The sequence below is a fragment of the Sceloporus undulatus genome, chromosome 5 (genome assembly GCF_019175285.1).
Source record: "Sceloporus undulatus isolate JIND9_A2432 ecotype Alabama chromosome 5, SceUnd_v1.1, whole genome shotgun sequence".
NCBI classification, from domain to species: domain Eukaryota; kingdom Metazoa; phylum Chordata; class Lepidosauria; order Squamata; family Phrynosomatidae; genus Sceloporus; species Sceloporus undulatus.
In genome coordinates this window covers 28,136,435-28,153,677 of record NC_056526.1, presented here as the reverse complement: position 1 = coordinate 28,153,677, position 17,243 = coordinate 28,136,435, and the positions used below count along the sequence as shown (strand labels likewise).

General features: G+C 38.8%; 1 protein-coding gene across 6 annotated transcripts in view; it reads right to left on the bottom strand.

Moving 5' to 3' along the window:
• The window catches only part of STAB2 (stabilin 2), a 98,597-nt gene that overhangs the window by 49,818 nt on the left and 31,536 nt on the right, over positions 1 to 17,243 (bottom strand). For all 6 annotated transcript variants that reach the window (XR_006103970.1, XM_042467108.1, XM_042467109.1 and 3 more), the window contains 15 exons: positions 15,939 to 16,091; positions 15,568 to 15,630; positions 15,223 to 15,306; positions 13,473 to 13,559; positions 11,204 to 11,315; positions 9,215 to 9,395; positions 7,160 to 7,253; positions 6,797 to 6,955; positions 5,125 to 5,220; positions 3,664 to 3,759; positions 3,225 to 3,272; positions 1,822 to 1,958; positions 1,152 to 1,266; positions 782 to 859; positions 102 to 200 (listed from right to left, as the gene is read on the bottom strand). Coding sequence is in view for 5 of the 6 variants with exons in the window: in XM_042467108.1 (XP_042323042.1) it covers positions 102 to 200; positions 782 to 859; positions 1,152 to 1,266; positions 1,822 to 1,958; positions 3,225 to 3,272; positions 3,664 to 3,759; positions 5,125 to 5,220; positions 6,797 to 6,955; positions 7,160 to 7,253; positions 9,215 to 9,395; positions 11,204 to 11,315; positions 13,473 to 13,559; positions 15,223 to 15,306; positions 15,568 to 15,630; positions 15,939 to 16,091 (1,602 nt within the window). In the remaining variant the exon portion in view is untranslated. The remainder of the gene's footprint in view (positions 1 to 101; positions 201 to 781; positions 860 to 1,151; positions 1,267 to 1,821; positions 1,959 to 3,224; positions 3,273 to 3,663; positions 3,760 to 5,124; positions 5,221 to 6,796; positions 6,956 to 7,159; positions 7,254 to 9,214; positions 9,396 to 11,203; positions 11,316 to 13,472; positions 13,560 to 15,222; positions 15,307 to 15,567; positions 15,631 to 15,938; positions 16,092 to 17,243) is intronic.

The window sequence follows — 17,243 nt, the reverse complement described above, 5'->3', positions numbered from 1 at the left end:
CCATATCATATAGCCTGAGAAATACTGGCCTAGGGGATTCTTGAACTTTTAATAAAACTTCAATTTTTCCAAGTTCTGACTATTAAAGCATATATACTTACAATTATATAGCCTCTGAAAATGGAGTAATCTGGCATCTGTTCTAAGCGGGGGAGTAATTTTGGCAATGTGCCACTCACTCCTCTTATGGGTGTCAAAACCTGAAAATAAACACAAACAAACCAGAAGACAAGTTTGAAACAATTTTTCACTGTTCTTATAATGTTCATATGGTGAAATAAAATATCAAATAAAATAATTCTGGGGGGAACAGGCAATGCATTTTACTTGTTAGTTATCCAAAAGGCAGAGAAAATAACATGCACCACTTCAGCAAAAGTGTGAGATTAAACCCATACCAGGATTTTCATAGCAAGCGAGAGTTGTTTAGATGTATTTAACCACAAATTGAAAGGACTCTTTAGATCATTTCTGGTTACTTGTTCTTATGAGACAGCATGGTAGGACAGACACTATTTTCAGTGGAAGAATATTGTATGATTTTAATAATGTACATACTTTAGTTCACAAAAAGGAAAGGCAGTTGAGCTTTTCCATAAGGAAAAATCCAAAATACTTTTATTAGGGCCAATCAATATTACAAAGTGATTAACATGCTTTTGAAATCTTTACTAGGCAGGACATTTAGCAAGGTAAAGATGTGGAAGAGGAATAAAAACTAGCTTGGTTTTTTAAGAAGTTCTTTTAAAATCCTAGCTATTTATCGTAAAGATTCAAATACCTTATCCACTACGTGTATAATCCCATTTGTTGCTGCAATATCACTAGCTACAATGTTTGCACCATCAACTGAAAGATCCTAGAAAAGAAGGCATAGAAATACAGTTTATTGTGGTATTATAATTTTACCAGCTTCCTGCCCATGCAGATGGAGAGATAGAATGGATGCTGTTTTATACCAAAGCCACTTCCAGGTGAGGTTACTACTCCATGCTTTATTCATAGAAATGTCAAGAGGAGGGGTAGATCAAGTTATCTTGCAAGATAGCTCAGTATTTTCTACCTTGATTCTTGTGGTTCTCCAAGGCTCCAGTCAATTCTAGGGAAGTGTGTGTGTGTGTAACATTATCAAGGAGTACTGGTAAACTTACTCCACTTCTCTTGGACAATGACAAGAAGTTGCCATGCATAGATGTTGCCACCCCCTTCAACGACGACAAATGCTGGAGATCAGCCACTGTGTATGCTCCCTCTAATATGTGATGCCTAATGGAAAAGAAACACAGTTAAGTTCAAATGTGATACAACTCTTGGAAATGAAGCACTACAATGTCATGTGGTAAAACCCAGAAAAAGCTGCTGCTATTAGGCTCTGTTTTCACTTTGTTTTCTTGTGAAATAAGGCTCTGTGGGTAAATTGCAACCTTGTGAATGTTCTGGCTGACAATGTTTGTTTAAATAATTAAGGAAAGAGTGTTTGCAATATACAAAGAACTTTGCAAAACCATTACCAAACAGAGCCATGTTAGTCTGGAACATTAGTATGCATAGCAGCTTTGACATTAAATGAGTGAAAAATGTTGTAGCATAAGCCTTCATAGACTACATCTACTTCCTCAGATGCATGGAGTGAACACATGCCCAGTAAGGACCTTTCTGATCAGACTGTATGAATAGCCATAGAAATGCAAAGCTTGTGGGTATGATGACAAGGTGACAAAATTAGTTTTAATGATTTTAAGGGACAAAGTCTTGTACATTATGAACAGAACAATGATGATGACGACGATGACGACGATGACAAAGAAATACTCAGCATACTTTATTAGGGTTAGAATATTGTCTTTTGACATCCAAAAATCTTTCTCATCTTGGTCCATATTCTGAATTGCTTGGTGAGATGGCACAAGGATTGTTAAATTTGTTGCATGTGTCAGCAGCATCTTCATTGCAGCTATCTGAACGAAGCACAGGATAAAATGCATTAATATTCTACAGGTCCTGTTTCAGGTCTACCTGTTAGGTTAAAGAGTCAAGAGCATGGTTTTCTTTTATTTTCTATGAAAAAAACCCTCACACAGTAGAATCTTCTGCCAAGGTAAAAACATGCTTGGCCATCTCACTAGCAACATGATCTTATTTATTGATTATTTAGAAATAAATTCCATTGTATTCAATAGGATTGCTCTCAGGTACATGTAGTTAGGTTCATCATCTATATCACATTCTTTCAGAGGAAACAGGATGATACTCTGCTGCTGTTATTGTCTATTGCTGAGTTTTTATTGTGCCTACGTTTATCATTTGTCTTTTGCCTTGTTGGTGTTAAATGCTTTCAAGTCAACTCTGCCTCATTGCATTTCTGTCACAGACTTTTTGTGGAAAGTTTATTCAGAGGAGATTTGGCACTGCCTTCCTTTTAGTGTGAGAGTGTAACTTTCTTATGGTCACTGAATGGGATTTCCATAGCTGCGCAAGGATTCAAACTCTGGTGTTCAGGTGCCCTACTTCAGCACTCAATGTCTAAGTTAAATTACAGTTCACAAAACAGATGAGTTCCTTGACATTAGCTTAACAGAAAATTTTGTAGCAGAGGTAGAAATAACATGGAAAGAATAGGGATAGGTTACTATACCGCAAAAAAGGAAGAAAAGTTTGATATGTATCACTGGAGTTTTTAGTCAAAACGACCAGTATGAACATGTGAAACAAAGCCACCATGCCTTGGATAAGTAAACAAAAGCATTTTGAATCTTCTAGAGATCACTCTAAAATGTATTGTCGGGTTGCTTTTTCTTTCACTAACCTCGATTTTTCTTATGATTTCCATTTTGGTGGCCAAACTCAGGTACATTCATTTTTCACATGCTGGGGGTAGCTAGTAAGGGTAGGCTGCACTTTAAACATTATTATAGTACTCATTTTAATGTGCATTACAGATTATTTTATCACTGATCTTTGTCACTCCTATTCATTCATTATGTATAGGTTTTTATGTTTTAGTATTTTAATTTAACTTAACTACAGTCCCTAGTCCCAGCTAGAGTTGATCCTTTGAATCAATGAGATACATATTAGTGTTGATTTATCATTCAGCAATTGATTCAGTAGGTCTACTTCATTGGAGCTAGTAACTGGATTCAGAACAATGTGATTTAATATTTCAACAATTCAGAATCAAACATTTGTTCCCTTTCTGAATATGTTTTGCAAGAGATACTCACATCAACCCACTCATTAAATCCAGCAGCTTCTGAAAGAGAAGACAATTCCTGAGCAAAGAGAAAAAAATAATTTTAGGGAGTATTCAAGGCGTAGAGGATGAGCCCATGCTTTAGAAAATCCCAATTGAGTTCTTGACGTCTCCAGTTAAAATAAAGAAATCTCAGCCATTAACATTTTGCATCTCATTGAAAAAACATGTTAGGCATTGCAGGTAGTATGATGCTCTATCTGGAATATTCTTTTCTATAATTATTAATTCCTAACATAAATGGGGTAATCTCAGGTACATACATAAGCATATTCTTGGAGTAGTTATATCCCTGTTACTACATACCAGTGCTACAAATAGCCAGTAGTGTGTAATGATGGGAGATTCAGTACAATGATGTCTTGAAGGACATATTTTTCCCATTCCTGATTTAGGATTTTCCTGCTTACCTCTGCTGCATTTCCATAACACATACTTCCATCTCCTTCATAACCTTTTGAACACACACATTCCCATACTCCAGAAGATATGAGCTGACAAACTGCCTGTGAAAGAGAAAGCTGTTCAGATTTGTGATAACTGTGCAATCTTTCTGATATGGCATACCGCATAAAAGATTGTAGTGTTCACATATAGGAAAGCGTTTCTGGTAGGTTCTGTTTGATGGAAACATTGCTATTCATTGAAATCAAGCATTTTCTTGAGGCCTTCTAAACACCCTTAAATGCACTATATCTTGTCTAATCCATGCAGCTAAGCAGGGACAGCCTGGGTTATTACTTGGATGGGAGACCGCCCATGAATCCCAGTGGAGGGTATAGGCAAAACCACCTCAGATATTCCTTGCCTAAGTAAACCCTATAAAATTCATGGGTTTAGCATAAGTTGATAGGCAACTTGAAGGTGTGTGTGCGCACGCGCACACACACAGAGTGAAATGAACTACGGTAAGATGTCAGCGTACTGCTAGCCACAAGGCTTGGTGAACCAAGGCAATGGCAAAGTATAGCCTTCTAATTCAAATACTGTACATTAATTAATGCACTAGCTGCAAAGACTAGACAGCTAAATTTAAAAAATTTCCCCTAGGCAATATTAACTTCTGCCATGAAAACCATTATTCTGTTTTATATCCATGAAGTCTGCATAGCTCCATTGTTAACAGTTGTTAATTCAGAGTTTCTGTAAAGCTGTTATTAATCTTACATAGATAAAATTGTACAATATGCCAGTAGGGAGGGAAGCGCCTCAGAGAGGTCTCCATTTATGGTTTCTTACCATTGCAAAGTAAATAAGAAAATAAGGGAAGTAAAAAGAGTGCTGGAACAGGGTTTAGAACTCTGTGAGAGACTTATAGAGTTAGAAGAGGATTTTGAGGAGGCATTTGGACCCTGACCCAGTGTGGTATACTGATCTCAGTGTTGGGCGAGGACTTTGGGAAACCAAAATTCAACTGCTCACTCAACCATGGAAACCCACTACATGACTTTGGGAAGTCACACAGCCTCAGAGAAAGGCAACTTCCTTCTGAATAAATATAATCAAGAAAACCCTGGTTTCCATAGTCATACTCCAACGTCAACCCACTACATTATGTTGGCTCTCAAACTTTTCATATTCACTGATAGGTGTAAGTAGACAATGAGACATGTCAACCAAAGAGCTGTCCAGCATGCAACAACAGATGCCAGAATCTGAGAAGGGGCATTTAGAGCAGTTTGCTTGGCATTATTAATGTACCATACTAGCCACAGTTAAGGGGGAAGGGCTAAAGAGCTTAGAAATGTAATACCTAAGTAGTAAAGGGTTATTTTTTCACTTTCCCATGTGATTTTTTAAAAATGATAATCCAATTTCAAGAAGGCACATCATTGGGATATATAGTAAACTTTTTAAAATGGATAGCTCACCAGTGGGTGGCACTTCTCACTTTGTTCCAGACAAGATTTTATTGGTTCACATTCATATCCATTGCCCCAAAATCCTGCTTTACATTCACAGTCATTCTGCATCATATGAGAAACAATGAATAATGTTATTAGACTGAAGGATGTTGGATCACTTGTATGAGTTACTATCAAGAAAAGCTTAAAAAGAAGTGCAAAGCAGACTAATATATTTGCTTAACAGACTGACACTAGGAGCTGACTAAGAATGTCATACTGATAAATTAGAAGACTATTACAGATGTGTAAATTAGACTCTGGAAACACTATTTTTGGGCCACATCTCCCAGAATCCCCTTGCTAGCATGGCCACTGGTTAGCTAGGGTATCTGGGAGTTGTAATCAATAAAATAACTTTTCCAAGCATTAGTGAACATACACATAGAAATTCAGTTCATGCCCACTTTCCCCAACATGTTTTACTTAGCTACACTTTAACTAACCCCAACCCCTATTTTCTATCTTCTATGACATTGTAGTTTTCTTTGTTTATTTAATTTATACCCTGCCTTTCTTTTAGGAAAGGAACTCAAGATGCACAGCAACACTAAAAGACAAAATCAAAACAGAAGCTTAATTAAAACACAGAGTTATATTTATTTTACCACCACCCCACCCTGAAATCTTGTTCCAGGGTCAGGCCTAGTTAGTACATGTATGGAGAGTCATAAAGAAATACCAGGGATCTCCAGGTAGGGCTGGGAACAAATCCTGACTGTAATCTCAAAGAGCTGCTGCCAGTCAGAAATGAAAATACTGGGTTTCAGGACCAATGGTCTGACTTGGCATGAAGCAGCTTCCTATGTTTCAAATTCAAAAAACATTAAGAAAGGAAGATTTAGCAGCCAAGCAGATACACCTTCTTCAACAATAGAATGGACCATGGGATCCACCAATACTGAAGATGTTTTTTTAAAAACCCAACAACCCACTACCACCAGTCCAGAAGTGGCAAAACCTTACTTGAAAAATTGGAAAGGCATATTACCATTTTATTGCAGAACTGCTGCCTCTGGAAACTTAGGCGGGTTACAGACTGCCATAAAGGACGTCCTTAGGACATCCCATTTTGAAAAAGGGGCGTCTCTTCCAGACGCCCCTTACCCTGTTACGGACAGAGTCCATAACAAATGGCAGCGGCCGTTCCACACGGCCGCCACCATTTTGACATAACAGACGCTCTGCGTCCACATGTCGCAGCCTGGAAGTGACACCGCGAGTGCGCACTTTGGCACTTGTGGTGTCTCTTCCGGCTTGCCAGAAGGAGCGCGATTTTCGAGCTCTTTCTTTGCAGTGTGAAGGAGTCGTGCGGTTTGGCTGCTGCGACTCCTCCGCACTGCAACCAGCAGTGGCCCGAGACCGCCCCTTTTGGGCCATGCTTTTTTTTTGCCAAACATATTTAGCGTGTGGAGAGAATTTGGGTGGGGGGGGTGCTGAGAGATTTCAGGGACCCAAAAGCAACCTTGCAGGGCACATGTGGCCTTTAAGTTACACTTGACACACAATTGCACACCTTACTGAATTTGATAGGATGGCATTTTCTTTATTACCATATGTGAGTACTAGTTTGCAAAATGCAGGCTACATAAGAGCTTAATATAGTATAGATGTTAAGGACACAACTGAGTGCACTTACCTGACCTGGACCTATATACAGGCAAGTAGCATTACTATGACACTCTCCAAAGTTTGGCAGCAGGCAGTTGTTGATTTCTGAACAGTCTCTTCCATTTCCTGTCCATCCTGGCTGACATACACATTCATGGGTTCCAGGGCCAGTCTTGATACATTCTGCCTGCAGATATGTTAGAATAAGTAGAATGTTATATAGACACTTCTGGAGTAAGCATAAACATTTTATCACCACTTCACCTTATGATTTAGCTCAGAATGGGTTGGATCTTGCCTAGTCTAGTCATACATGAACATCTGGTATGTCTACAGCTGTGTTTCTGTATTCTTTACAGCAAATAAAAATAGTAAGGAATTGTATACATACGTTATCACTGCAACTATGTGGAATTAAGTTAGCACAAGGATCTGCTTCACTGCAAATTATTCCATCTCCTTCATATCCAGGTTTGCAAATACAGCTAAAAATGTACATCAAAGTATGTGAAATTAGAAGTCATAAAAATGGAAAAAAATGAAATCAAACATACATTTCAATCTCAATGGGCTGCAATTCTATAAGTTTTCATACACTCTTTCCTACACTTGCTGTCTAAAATCATTTTTGACCACAGGTTTTGAGAACTGAACCCTCGTAACCTGCAAGCAGTAGTATTGATCAATAATTTTAGTCTCTGAACTTAATGTTTTTAGGAGGTGATGGTGGCTTGGGCATCTTACATGGTAATAAACATTAGACTATCCCTTCTGGAAGCAATTTCCTGCTCATTCTGCAGAGTGAGGCATTTGATTTCTACCCCCAGATTTCATCTGGATGTACAAAACATGTTCTGTTGCTGAGCAAGGACCCAGTATAAATGGATTTGGGATTTTGATCTACTGCCTTGACCAGCTGGTGCAAGGGAATATCTCAATTATTATGAATTGCTTCTTCAGCATTTCTGAAAATAGACAATACTGAATCAGCTAGACCAATGGCCTGCTTTGGGATAAGGTTCCATCTATATCTTATCCTCTTGAGAAGTTTTCCATCCTTGCAGTTTGGGTCTAATAAACACTGAGAAGTGCATGTTCATACACTCCAACAACTGTCTCAGTTTTGTAGAGGCAAACCTGCTTAAATCTCTGTTGTCCCACTTTTTTTTTTAGCAGCTTTTAAAATGTCCCCACTTTTCTTCTCCCAGTTTGTTATCAGCTTATGGTAACTGCTGGAAAATGAGTTAATAATGCAAACCTAGTGTACGCTCACTTAACTCAGGGTGTATCTACACTGTAGAAATAATGCACCTTGACACCACTTTAAATGCCATGGCTACCAAATATTGGGATTGGTAGTTTTGTGAGGCACCCACACTCTTTGCCAGAAAAGGCTAAAGACTTTTTAAAACTTCAAATCCCAAGATTCCATAGGATGGAGCTACAACACTTATAGTAGTGTCTGTATAATTTCTACAGTGTACATGCAATCTCGGTAGCACAGAGAAAAGGAAGGGTAGAATCTTGCCTTTCCCAAGAGGCACAGTTTAAATGAGATGAAGAGGGAAAAATAAAATTAGGTTGTAATGAGGGACCATGGAAATGAAGTGGACTATGGAAAGTCATGTCTTCTTTGATAGCAACTGAGGTGGGGGGGGGGGGGAAGTTAGGAATATTACTATACTGCTTCTACAGCCAACAGTATTTTGATATGTAAGGATAAGGATAACATGGTGTCCCCCATATCACCTAGAGAAAAAAGTGCACTGATAGTTGAATATTGTGTCAATAGTCACAATTGGACAGTGTTTTTCACTACACCTGAGAGTAGATTGGTTAGTTTACAAGGTGGAGGGCAGGCCATGTGGCAACACTTCTCTACCCTACATTAAGACTCAGAAAGAATGATGGTAGTGATGGTAGTGGGCTACAACAGCTGTCTCCTAGCATCTTCCATTTGAGATAACTGACTAATGTTGTCAAATGGCAGGGCCAGACCTGTGCAACCCTAAATATTCCCTTCAAACAAGTGGCTACTATCGCCTCTATGGAATTAAGGGTCAATTGATGTGCATGATGATGGTCATTGTGTTTGTATGTGTTTATGTCTATCTGCATGTTGTTATACCTTAGAAGAACTGCATATAAGGTGCAAGATCTCCTGAATGTCTCCATACCTCTCAAAGCAAGGAGACAGGGCAAGGAATAGCATCAGATAACCAACCTTTTCCTCCCTTCCATCTGGCAATCAACTGGAGCAGTCAGGAAGACAAAGGCCTTTAAGGAAAGGTAGAATTTGCCCCATCTTCACAGTAGCATTAACACATGAATGCCCACAAAGGATATCAGCTGGGAAGATGACTATGTTAACATAGTATCGCACAACTGAACTACTTAAGTAGTGTACACACATACACATACAATCTAACATACATTATGATCCTACCTCATGGCACCATTGGCAAACATGCAATCAGCATGTGCGTGACAGAACTGAAGGAACGTCCCACATGGAAACACCTGTGTGTCACAGAATTTCCCAGTATAACCATTTTTGCATGAACCAGCCAGGCAGATTCCATCACTCTCTATTTGATTGTCACATTTTCCATAAACACACTTACATTCTGTGAAAAATAAATGGCAGTGTAACATCTGAAATAAAGATATAACTTTACATCCTATTATTTAAAATATTACAGTACACTTAATTGAACTATATACTTTTATTTTAAATAAAATATTTCCTAGATGTTAGGATGCTCTCTAATTTTTTTTTTTTTTTACAGGAATGAATCCCTTACAGCAGCGGCTGTAAGAAAATCTCTATGCTTGAGGATTTTGTCTGGCATATATTTTAAAGCAAACTGATTTGATTCTTACTTTCTGGACTAAAATGTAGATTAAATGCACTTATCCTATGTGGTTGTTGCTTCTATTGTCTTTGTTGTGGCTCTCAAGTCATTTCCAACTTAACGTGATCTTATCATGGACTTTTCTTGGCAAGATTTGTTCAGTGGGGATTTGTCATTGCCTTCCTCTGAGGATGACAGAGCATGACTTGCTCAGAATCAACCAGTTAGTTTCTATGGCTTAGTGCGGAGCCAAATCCTGGTTTCCTGGAGTCATAGCCCAACACTTAAACCACTAAACCACACTAGTTTATCCTTGGCCAGTGAATTTTTCAATAAAGTTCTTAGCATAAAAAGAGTATAAAATGTGCATAAAAAGGAATATCATATAATATAATACAATACAACCCCTGTATTCACAAGGGACACATTCCTGGACTCATTGTGGAAACAGAAAACTGTGGAAAATAGCAAAACCTATTAAAATGAATGACTTCCAGGGGAAGTTGTTTGTTTTGTTTTTTTATTTATATACCGCTATTCCAAAGATCATAGCGGTGAACAGCAAGTAAGCTAATTAGCAAGTAAGCTAATTTGCCCCCAACAGTCTGGGTACTCATTTTAGCGACCTCGGAAGGATGCAAGCCTGAGTCGAGCTTGGGCCCTTTTGCTGGTCTTGAACTCGCAACCTTGTGGTCTTGAGTGAATGGCTGCAGTACAGGCATTTAACCACTGCGCCAGTTGACCATACAGTAACACTGGGGGACCTAGAGATTCCTAGAGATAACCACCTCTAGGCATTTCTAAGTCTTTCAGCTCAATTCTATAGTTAACTTCCACAAGAAGTATACCATAGAATTTGAGGGCCAAGAAAACGACTACAGAGAATATGTTTTTTCAGACATGGTAAGTGAAACCATGAGTATTAGTCCCATGGATACAGGGGTCATAATGTATGTATAAAAGTACATTTTGCTATTTAAAGTGAATTTAAAAGGGAATTTTATGCATTTTTAAAAGAATAAACAAGATGAAATAGTATTATGAATTAACACACATAAAACTCACATGGCCCAGAAAAAGAAACTCCTCTGTCTATTTCAATCTCAGAACAATTTCTTCCTTTAAAGGTAAATGAACTAGAGACTGGATCCTACAGCCAGGACCCCACAGCCAGCATGGCACGTGGATATGCTGGCTGGGGGATTCTGGGAACTGTAGTCCAAAAGTGCTGTTTCCAAGCTCAGAGCAAACCACCAACATATCCTGATATAGCATCTGGAGGTGGGGTCACCAAGATCACCATCCAGCTTTCAAGTAATGGCTTGCCAGTATATTTTATTTTTAATTTAATTTAAATGTCAGGAATGTGTTTGCCAACAGACATGTGGCAAATTGGCATGGTCTAGCAAGCCACTGTTGCTCACCCACATTTCCAAGTTCATAACTTTTTTTTGGCCCCTGGGGTGAAGTTGCTTTTGGACATCACAAAGTAGTCTCCCATGAAAGCTCATCAAGTTATTTCTCCTGTAATATGAGTAAGGCTTAAAATATTCAATGAAAGACAAAACGTCAGTGCTTACTTTGGTCACACTGTGGCCCATATTTATTGGGATCTGAACAGAACTGGCAATGTGATCCTTTGAATCCAGTGTTGCAAATACAAGTTCCATTTCCTTTCATCCCATCCACACACTGCAATGTGAAGGAAACAGATGTGAAACTTGTGCAGTGAGATTCACATGCAACAGTATTTGAAACATTTTCTTCCTAGGAAAAATATTGCTGAGATGACAGTTCCTCTCTTTAAAAATAGAAAACCCAGAAGCAACTGGTAAAGAATAATATTCACATTCCCTTGGATCCTTTGATATTATTTTGATATTATTTTACAATGAGACTTTGGTATCCATGAAGGATCTGTTCCGAACCCCCTGATACCAAAATCTGCAGGACCTCAAGTCCCATTGTCCCCAATGGCAGTGCATGCATGTGGTCATGCTGCCATTAAGGATAATGGGACATTGGGTGAAATCCCATGGTCCCTAATGGTGATGCGGCTGCATGCATGCACCAGCACTGGGGACAACAAGGACTGTCTTTAATGGTAGTGAGGCCATGTGCATTAGTGACAACAGAGGCTTGCCATCCACAGATGCTTAAAATCCATGGGTGGCAAGTCCATGGATATTGAGCTCCACTGTATTTATGAAAACATTTCTATCCCACTCTTTATCACAAGATCTCAGGGCAGTGTAAAATACAAATAATTTAAAACATTTTGAGAAGAAAAGAATAATTAGCAATATAAAAGCATACCAAACACCACAACAATTAAAACAGCTGTTAAAAACACTTTAAAACCCACAACAATTTAAAACTATATATGCAAAGGGATCTGGTAGCAACTTTGAGACTAACTGAAAGAAAGAAGCTGGTAGTATGGGCTTTTGTGGACTTGAGTCTACTTCTTCAGATCCATGGAATGGAGGGTCCAGAGACAGATCTATATAAGCAGGCTGTGTGTGATAATATCACTAGAAATGCAAAACTTGTGGGTATGGAAATGATATGACAAGTTCAGTTTTGACAGTTCCATGAGTGAAGGCAATATGAAGTGGGAGGACATGGGAGAGAGCCTTCCTGGCTGTGGCACCACAATTGTGGAATGCCCTCCCCTTTGATTTCATTCTGGCACCAAGCCAAAAACTGACTCTTGTGTTCTAATTTATTTCAAGGGTACTTGTACATAGTTTTAAAGTCAGAGACTTAACCATGTTAGAATATATCCACAAACTCCACTCCATCAACAGTGGGTTGAACAGAGACAATGGTACACTAGTTAGCACACATACATATATAACAGGCTTCTTTCTGGTTTCCACACTACATTCCAATACTCATTCATATGGTTATCTACACACCTGTTGCCTAAAGCCAGAATGGTGCCAGAATGAAATTAAAGTTGGTGCCAGCTGGACTGCCAAGGGAGGGCATCCCACGATTGTGGTGCGACAGCTGGGAAGGCTCTCTCTCATGTTCTCCCACTTCATATTGCATTCACTCATGGAACACAGAGGAAGGCCCCTTTTGCAGACTGCAGTTCTTGGTCAAGTATATATGTGCTGAGATGGCAGTTCCCTCTTTAAATATATATTTTAAAAACCCAGAAGCAGGTGGTAAAGAATAATGTTTACATTCCCTGCCCCTAGTCAGGCCTGGTAGTCTCCATGTCACTGGGGCAAGAAATCTGCTCATGATTTAGTCCGAAATATAAAGGAGCTATCCAAGGTGCTGAACTTATCTGGAGACAGGTTAAAGTTCAAATTGAAACCCAGAGCAGATTCACTGCCCACTGACATGGGAACCACCAACAGCTGATGCCTCATCCCAAATTTCAGTATAAAGTTTCAGTACTTGGCTATTTGAACAGTGGTTCAGGCTAGAGCTTGGAAAAGTTACTTAATAGGCTTCAGTTCCTAGAGCTACCTGCCAGCTTGGCAAGTGGAAGCTGTAGACCAGAAATGTAACTTTTTAAGTTTCTGGTCCTAGGCAGGATGCCTATAGACCTGCTTGATTGTAATGTGGTGTTGACTTAGGTGCATAGCATAGATGGCAACATTTTCTCTAGTTTGCTCTGTTGTGTATTCATTATTTAAGAAGTCATGGAAAATTTTCTGCAGTCATTCTACAGTCACTCAAGTTCTTGTGCACCAAAACAAAGTGAGCCGGTGATGATGAATAAAGAAGGCATGCTGACTCTGTCAAAATCAATCATCACACCATCTCACTAAAAGAGCTCTACCAAGGACATAGATTCCAGTTTACTCTAAATATATCAATTTCATTTACCTGACCATTTCCTGAACAGGGACTGGAAAAGCCACCAGGGCATTGATTGCAATCTGGGCCAAAGAATCCTCTGCAACAGTTAGGCTCCTGTGAAATAAGCAAACAAGCTTCATGGCAATGCAAAATACACAGTAACCAAATTTGTTACAGTGTGTGTACACTTTCTGCAAATTTTGATTTAACTAAAAAGATTGTAATGGGGAGTAAAAATCTGGATTTAAAAGATCAAAGATGGAATACCAAATCATGTTTGCAGCATTTGCTCCCCTTATTCTGTACTGCCAGTGCTTTCTTTTCCTTGGGCCCATTCACATTGTATAGTTTTAGCACTATTATTCCACCTGAACTGCCATTGCACATCTTATGGAATCATGGGGTCTATAGTTTGGAGAGATACTTGAGAACTCCGGCTGAGAATTCTAAATGTACCTTCCTAAACTCCAAATCCCACACGATGGAGGCATGACTATGGAGCCTTCAAGTTAAAATGGAATTATAATGCTATCACTGTGTATGTAGTGTGAGTGGTCTATACTTGCTCTATATTGTTTTTAGCACCCAGGTACGTTAACAGACACTTGGCTTACCATCAGTGCTTCTATTTGATTATCATCACATGTTGAAATGGATGCTTTTGTAAATAAACTCCACATTTTCATATGAACTTCAAAGAAGCTATCCAAGATATTGAACCTATTTGTGAGATAGGGCTCAACAAATTTGGGCTAGGTTCTGTTGTGGATTCATTGCCCCACTCACATGGAAACTACTGGCCCCAGCATCATGTGACTTGAGCACTAAGATTGGCTTATTCCACCAATGCAGGATGAAGCATTTTCTTCCCTGTACACACCACAGGCTACCAGCATTTGGGCACTAGTTTTGTTTTGTGCCTTCGGGTTATTTCCAATTTAGGGTGACCTTAAAGCAAACCTATCATGGGGGTTTCTTGGCAAGATTTGTTCAGCGGGGAGGGTTGCCTTTGCTTTCCTCTGAGATGAAGAGAGTGTGAGTTGGCCAAGGTTACCCACTGAGTTTCCATGTCCAAACAAGTCTCCAGAGTCAGTCCAATGCTCGAATCACTATACCATGCTGGCTCTCACCAGTGTATACATTCCTCAGAAATTCAATACCAAAGATTTAATTGATGCTGTTTTTATTTGTTCCCAAGCAGTGTTGTGTAGTGGTTTTAGCATTGGACTATGATTCTGGAGACCAGGGTTCAAATCCCAGCTCTGCCATGGAAACCCACTGGGTGATTCTGGGAAAGTTACACTCTCTCAGTCTCAGAAAATGGCTATGGCAACCTCTGAAGAAACCTGCCAAGAAAACTCCATGATAGGTTTGCTTTAGGGTCTCCATAAGTTGACTTGGAGACACAACAGTAAGAACAACAACAACATTTTTTTTTAATGCAGCAACCTCCTTGCTCAGGCCGCTTGCTACCAGTCATAACAAATATGATATTTTTTATTATGACAAATAGGATAGTTTTGCTGTGCCTGGAGATAACTTTTGTTTTAAGTAGCTAGTACATTTAAAGAATAGAATGTAGGGGGAGAGAACTACATTAGTGAAGACAATACTACAAACACAAAGATCTATTATAAAGTTGAAGGCTTTCATGGCCAGCATCCATAGTTTTTTTGTGGTTTTTTGGGGCTATGTGGCCATGTTCTAACAGAGTTTCTTTCTGACGTTTCGCCAGCATCTGTGGCTGGCATCTTCAGAGATCTATTATATTGCTCACCTTTTTTGTTATATTGCAGTACTTAGCACACCCGTATCTTAGATGGGTCTGGTCATGGTAAATGCATTTAGTCCCCGTGGAAGCCTATAGTATTTAAAAACAACAAAGTCATCATTCAGCTAAACCCTACATAACCATCAGAGTTAATCAGTGTTAGAAATGATGGAACCATGCTAATGTCTCTGAAGAAGAGTTCACATTGCTGTCATAATATGGTGCTTGTGTTTATTTTTATTTTTCCTATCACAAGCAAATGTTATCTTTATGGTTGTTAGATAACTGGCATGCAGGCAGAAAGAAATATGTATTTTTTTTCTTGATAATTGCAATTATTTGTTTACTTACAACAGGTATTGAATCTTCTGGACAACTGTTCTTGTGGGATACTTGGCATTTTACACAGGCACCCTGAAACAAACAGTACATTTATTGTTTAGGAGAACATAATTGCCCTGAGAACATAATGTTAGGTACACTTAGAGCTGTGATTTCTAACTATAGTATTTCTTAAAGGTTTTATGAGCCTTTTAATGATCATTGAGGATTCCGATGTTCGTAGAAAGAGCTGGCCTGCATCCATAAGGGAATGGCCATGTGGAATAATAGTATGGACTAAGAGAGTCTTATGTCCAGGGGAAGTTTGTACATGCCCTGGAACTATACAGAGAACACTTATTGGAAATTGCCTCTTACATTATGGTTCTAAGGGACCTTACCATCCTAATCTCAGTTGTTTCTTCATCACACCTCTGTGGCAGAATTGGGATTATGGATGGAGGTATAAGAATGCCAGAAAGTGTGTAAATTTGTCCATTTTTTGCAGTGATATCTGTTTCTTCTATTGGTACACCATTGACCAGGATTTGTCCCTAGGGGAAAAAATAATTGGGAGGAGGAGAAAGAAATTAAATTCCCTTTTGAAATTACTTATTATTACTTCAAAATGTTTTAATTGTACTGTTTTATACTGTAAGCTGTTCTTGCTTCTGTATTTATTTCCAGTGTCATTCTTCATTTACACTCTTTATAAAATCTCACTTTTCTAAAAAATAAGAAATCTATTGGACATTTAAAATGGTTGCAGAAATAACAGAGACTAGTTGGAATACAGTAAAAAGTAGCATTATTAATATAACATCTATATACCACTGCTCACAGAGAAATTAAATAGAGAAAGTACTAATAGTGACAATTGCATTTAAGTGGGGCTTATTGTAGTACACAAGACTCATGCTGTGATACATGTGATAGACTTTATGGTGTGCAGGACTCTTGGTTGTTTTTTTTACAGAATAACAGGAATGAGTATTGTGAGTATAACCACTCCTCATCCACGTTGCTGGGTAGACAAGAACAGGTGAAGAGATACTTGCAATAGGATGGCTGATTGACATGAGTTAGGACCGGAAACCCTTTCATACTACACAATTATATTGTGATTCCACTTTAACTGTCATGTTGCCATCCTATGCAATTCTAGGATTTGCATTTTAGGGAAGAGTATGTAGAATTCTCAGCCAGAGAGCCCTATTATCTCAGCAAATGACAAGCCATGACAGTTAAAGTGGAACCATAATGCTGCAATTGTCTAGGGTGAATGCGCCACTGTTCAGCACTGTAGCAGAGCTTTAACAGAGGCATGTTTTCTCCTACTCATAGACACACACTCATCACTTGATGAGCATCTAGTGGTGAGTATGTGCATAGGTCCTTCTCAGGTGGTCAATTATCATGAACGAAATCTCAAACACAACCCTTTTCAATAGAATCAGTATGCAGAGAGATCTTGTAGCACCTTTGAGACTAATTGAAATAAAGAAGTTGGCAGCATGAGCTTTTGTAGACTTAAGTCTATATGCATATGAGAAAGTAGACTGAAGACCAGGAAAGCTCATGCTGCTAACTTCTTTATTTCAGTTAGTCTCAAAGGTGCTACAAGAACTCTCTACATACTGATTCTACAGACTAACATGGCTATATCTTTGAATTCTATCTCTATGGAAAGCACCATTTCAATAGAC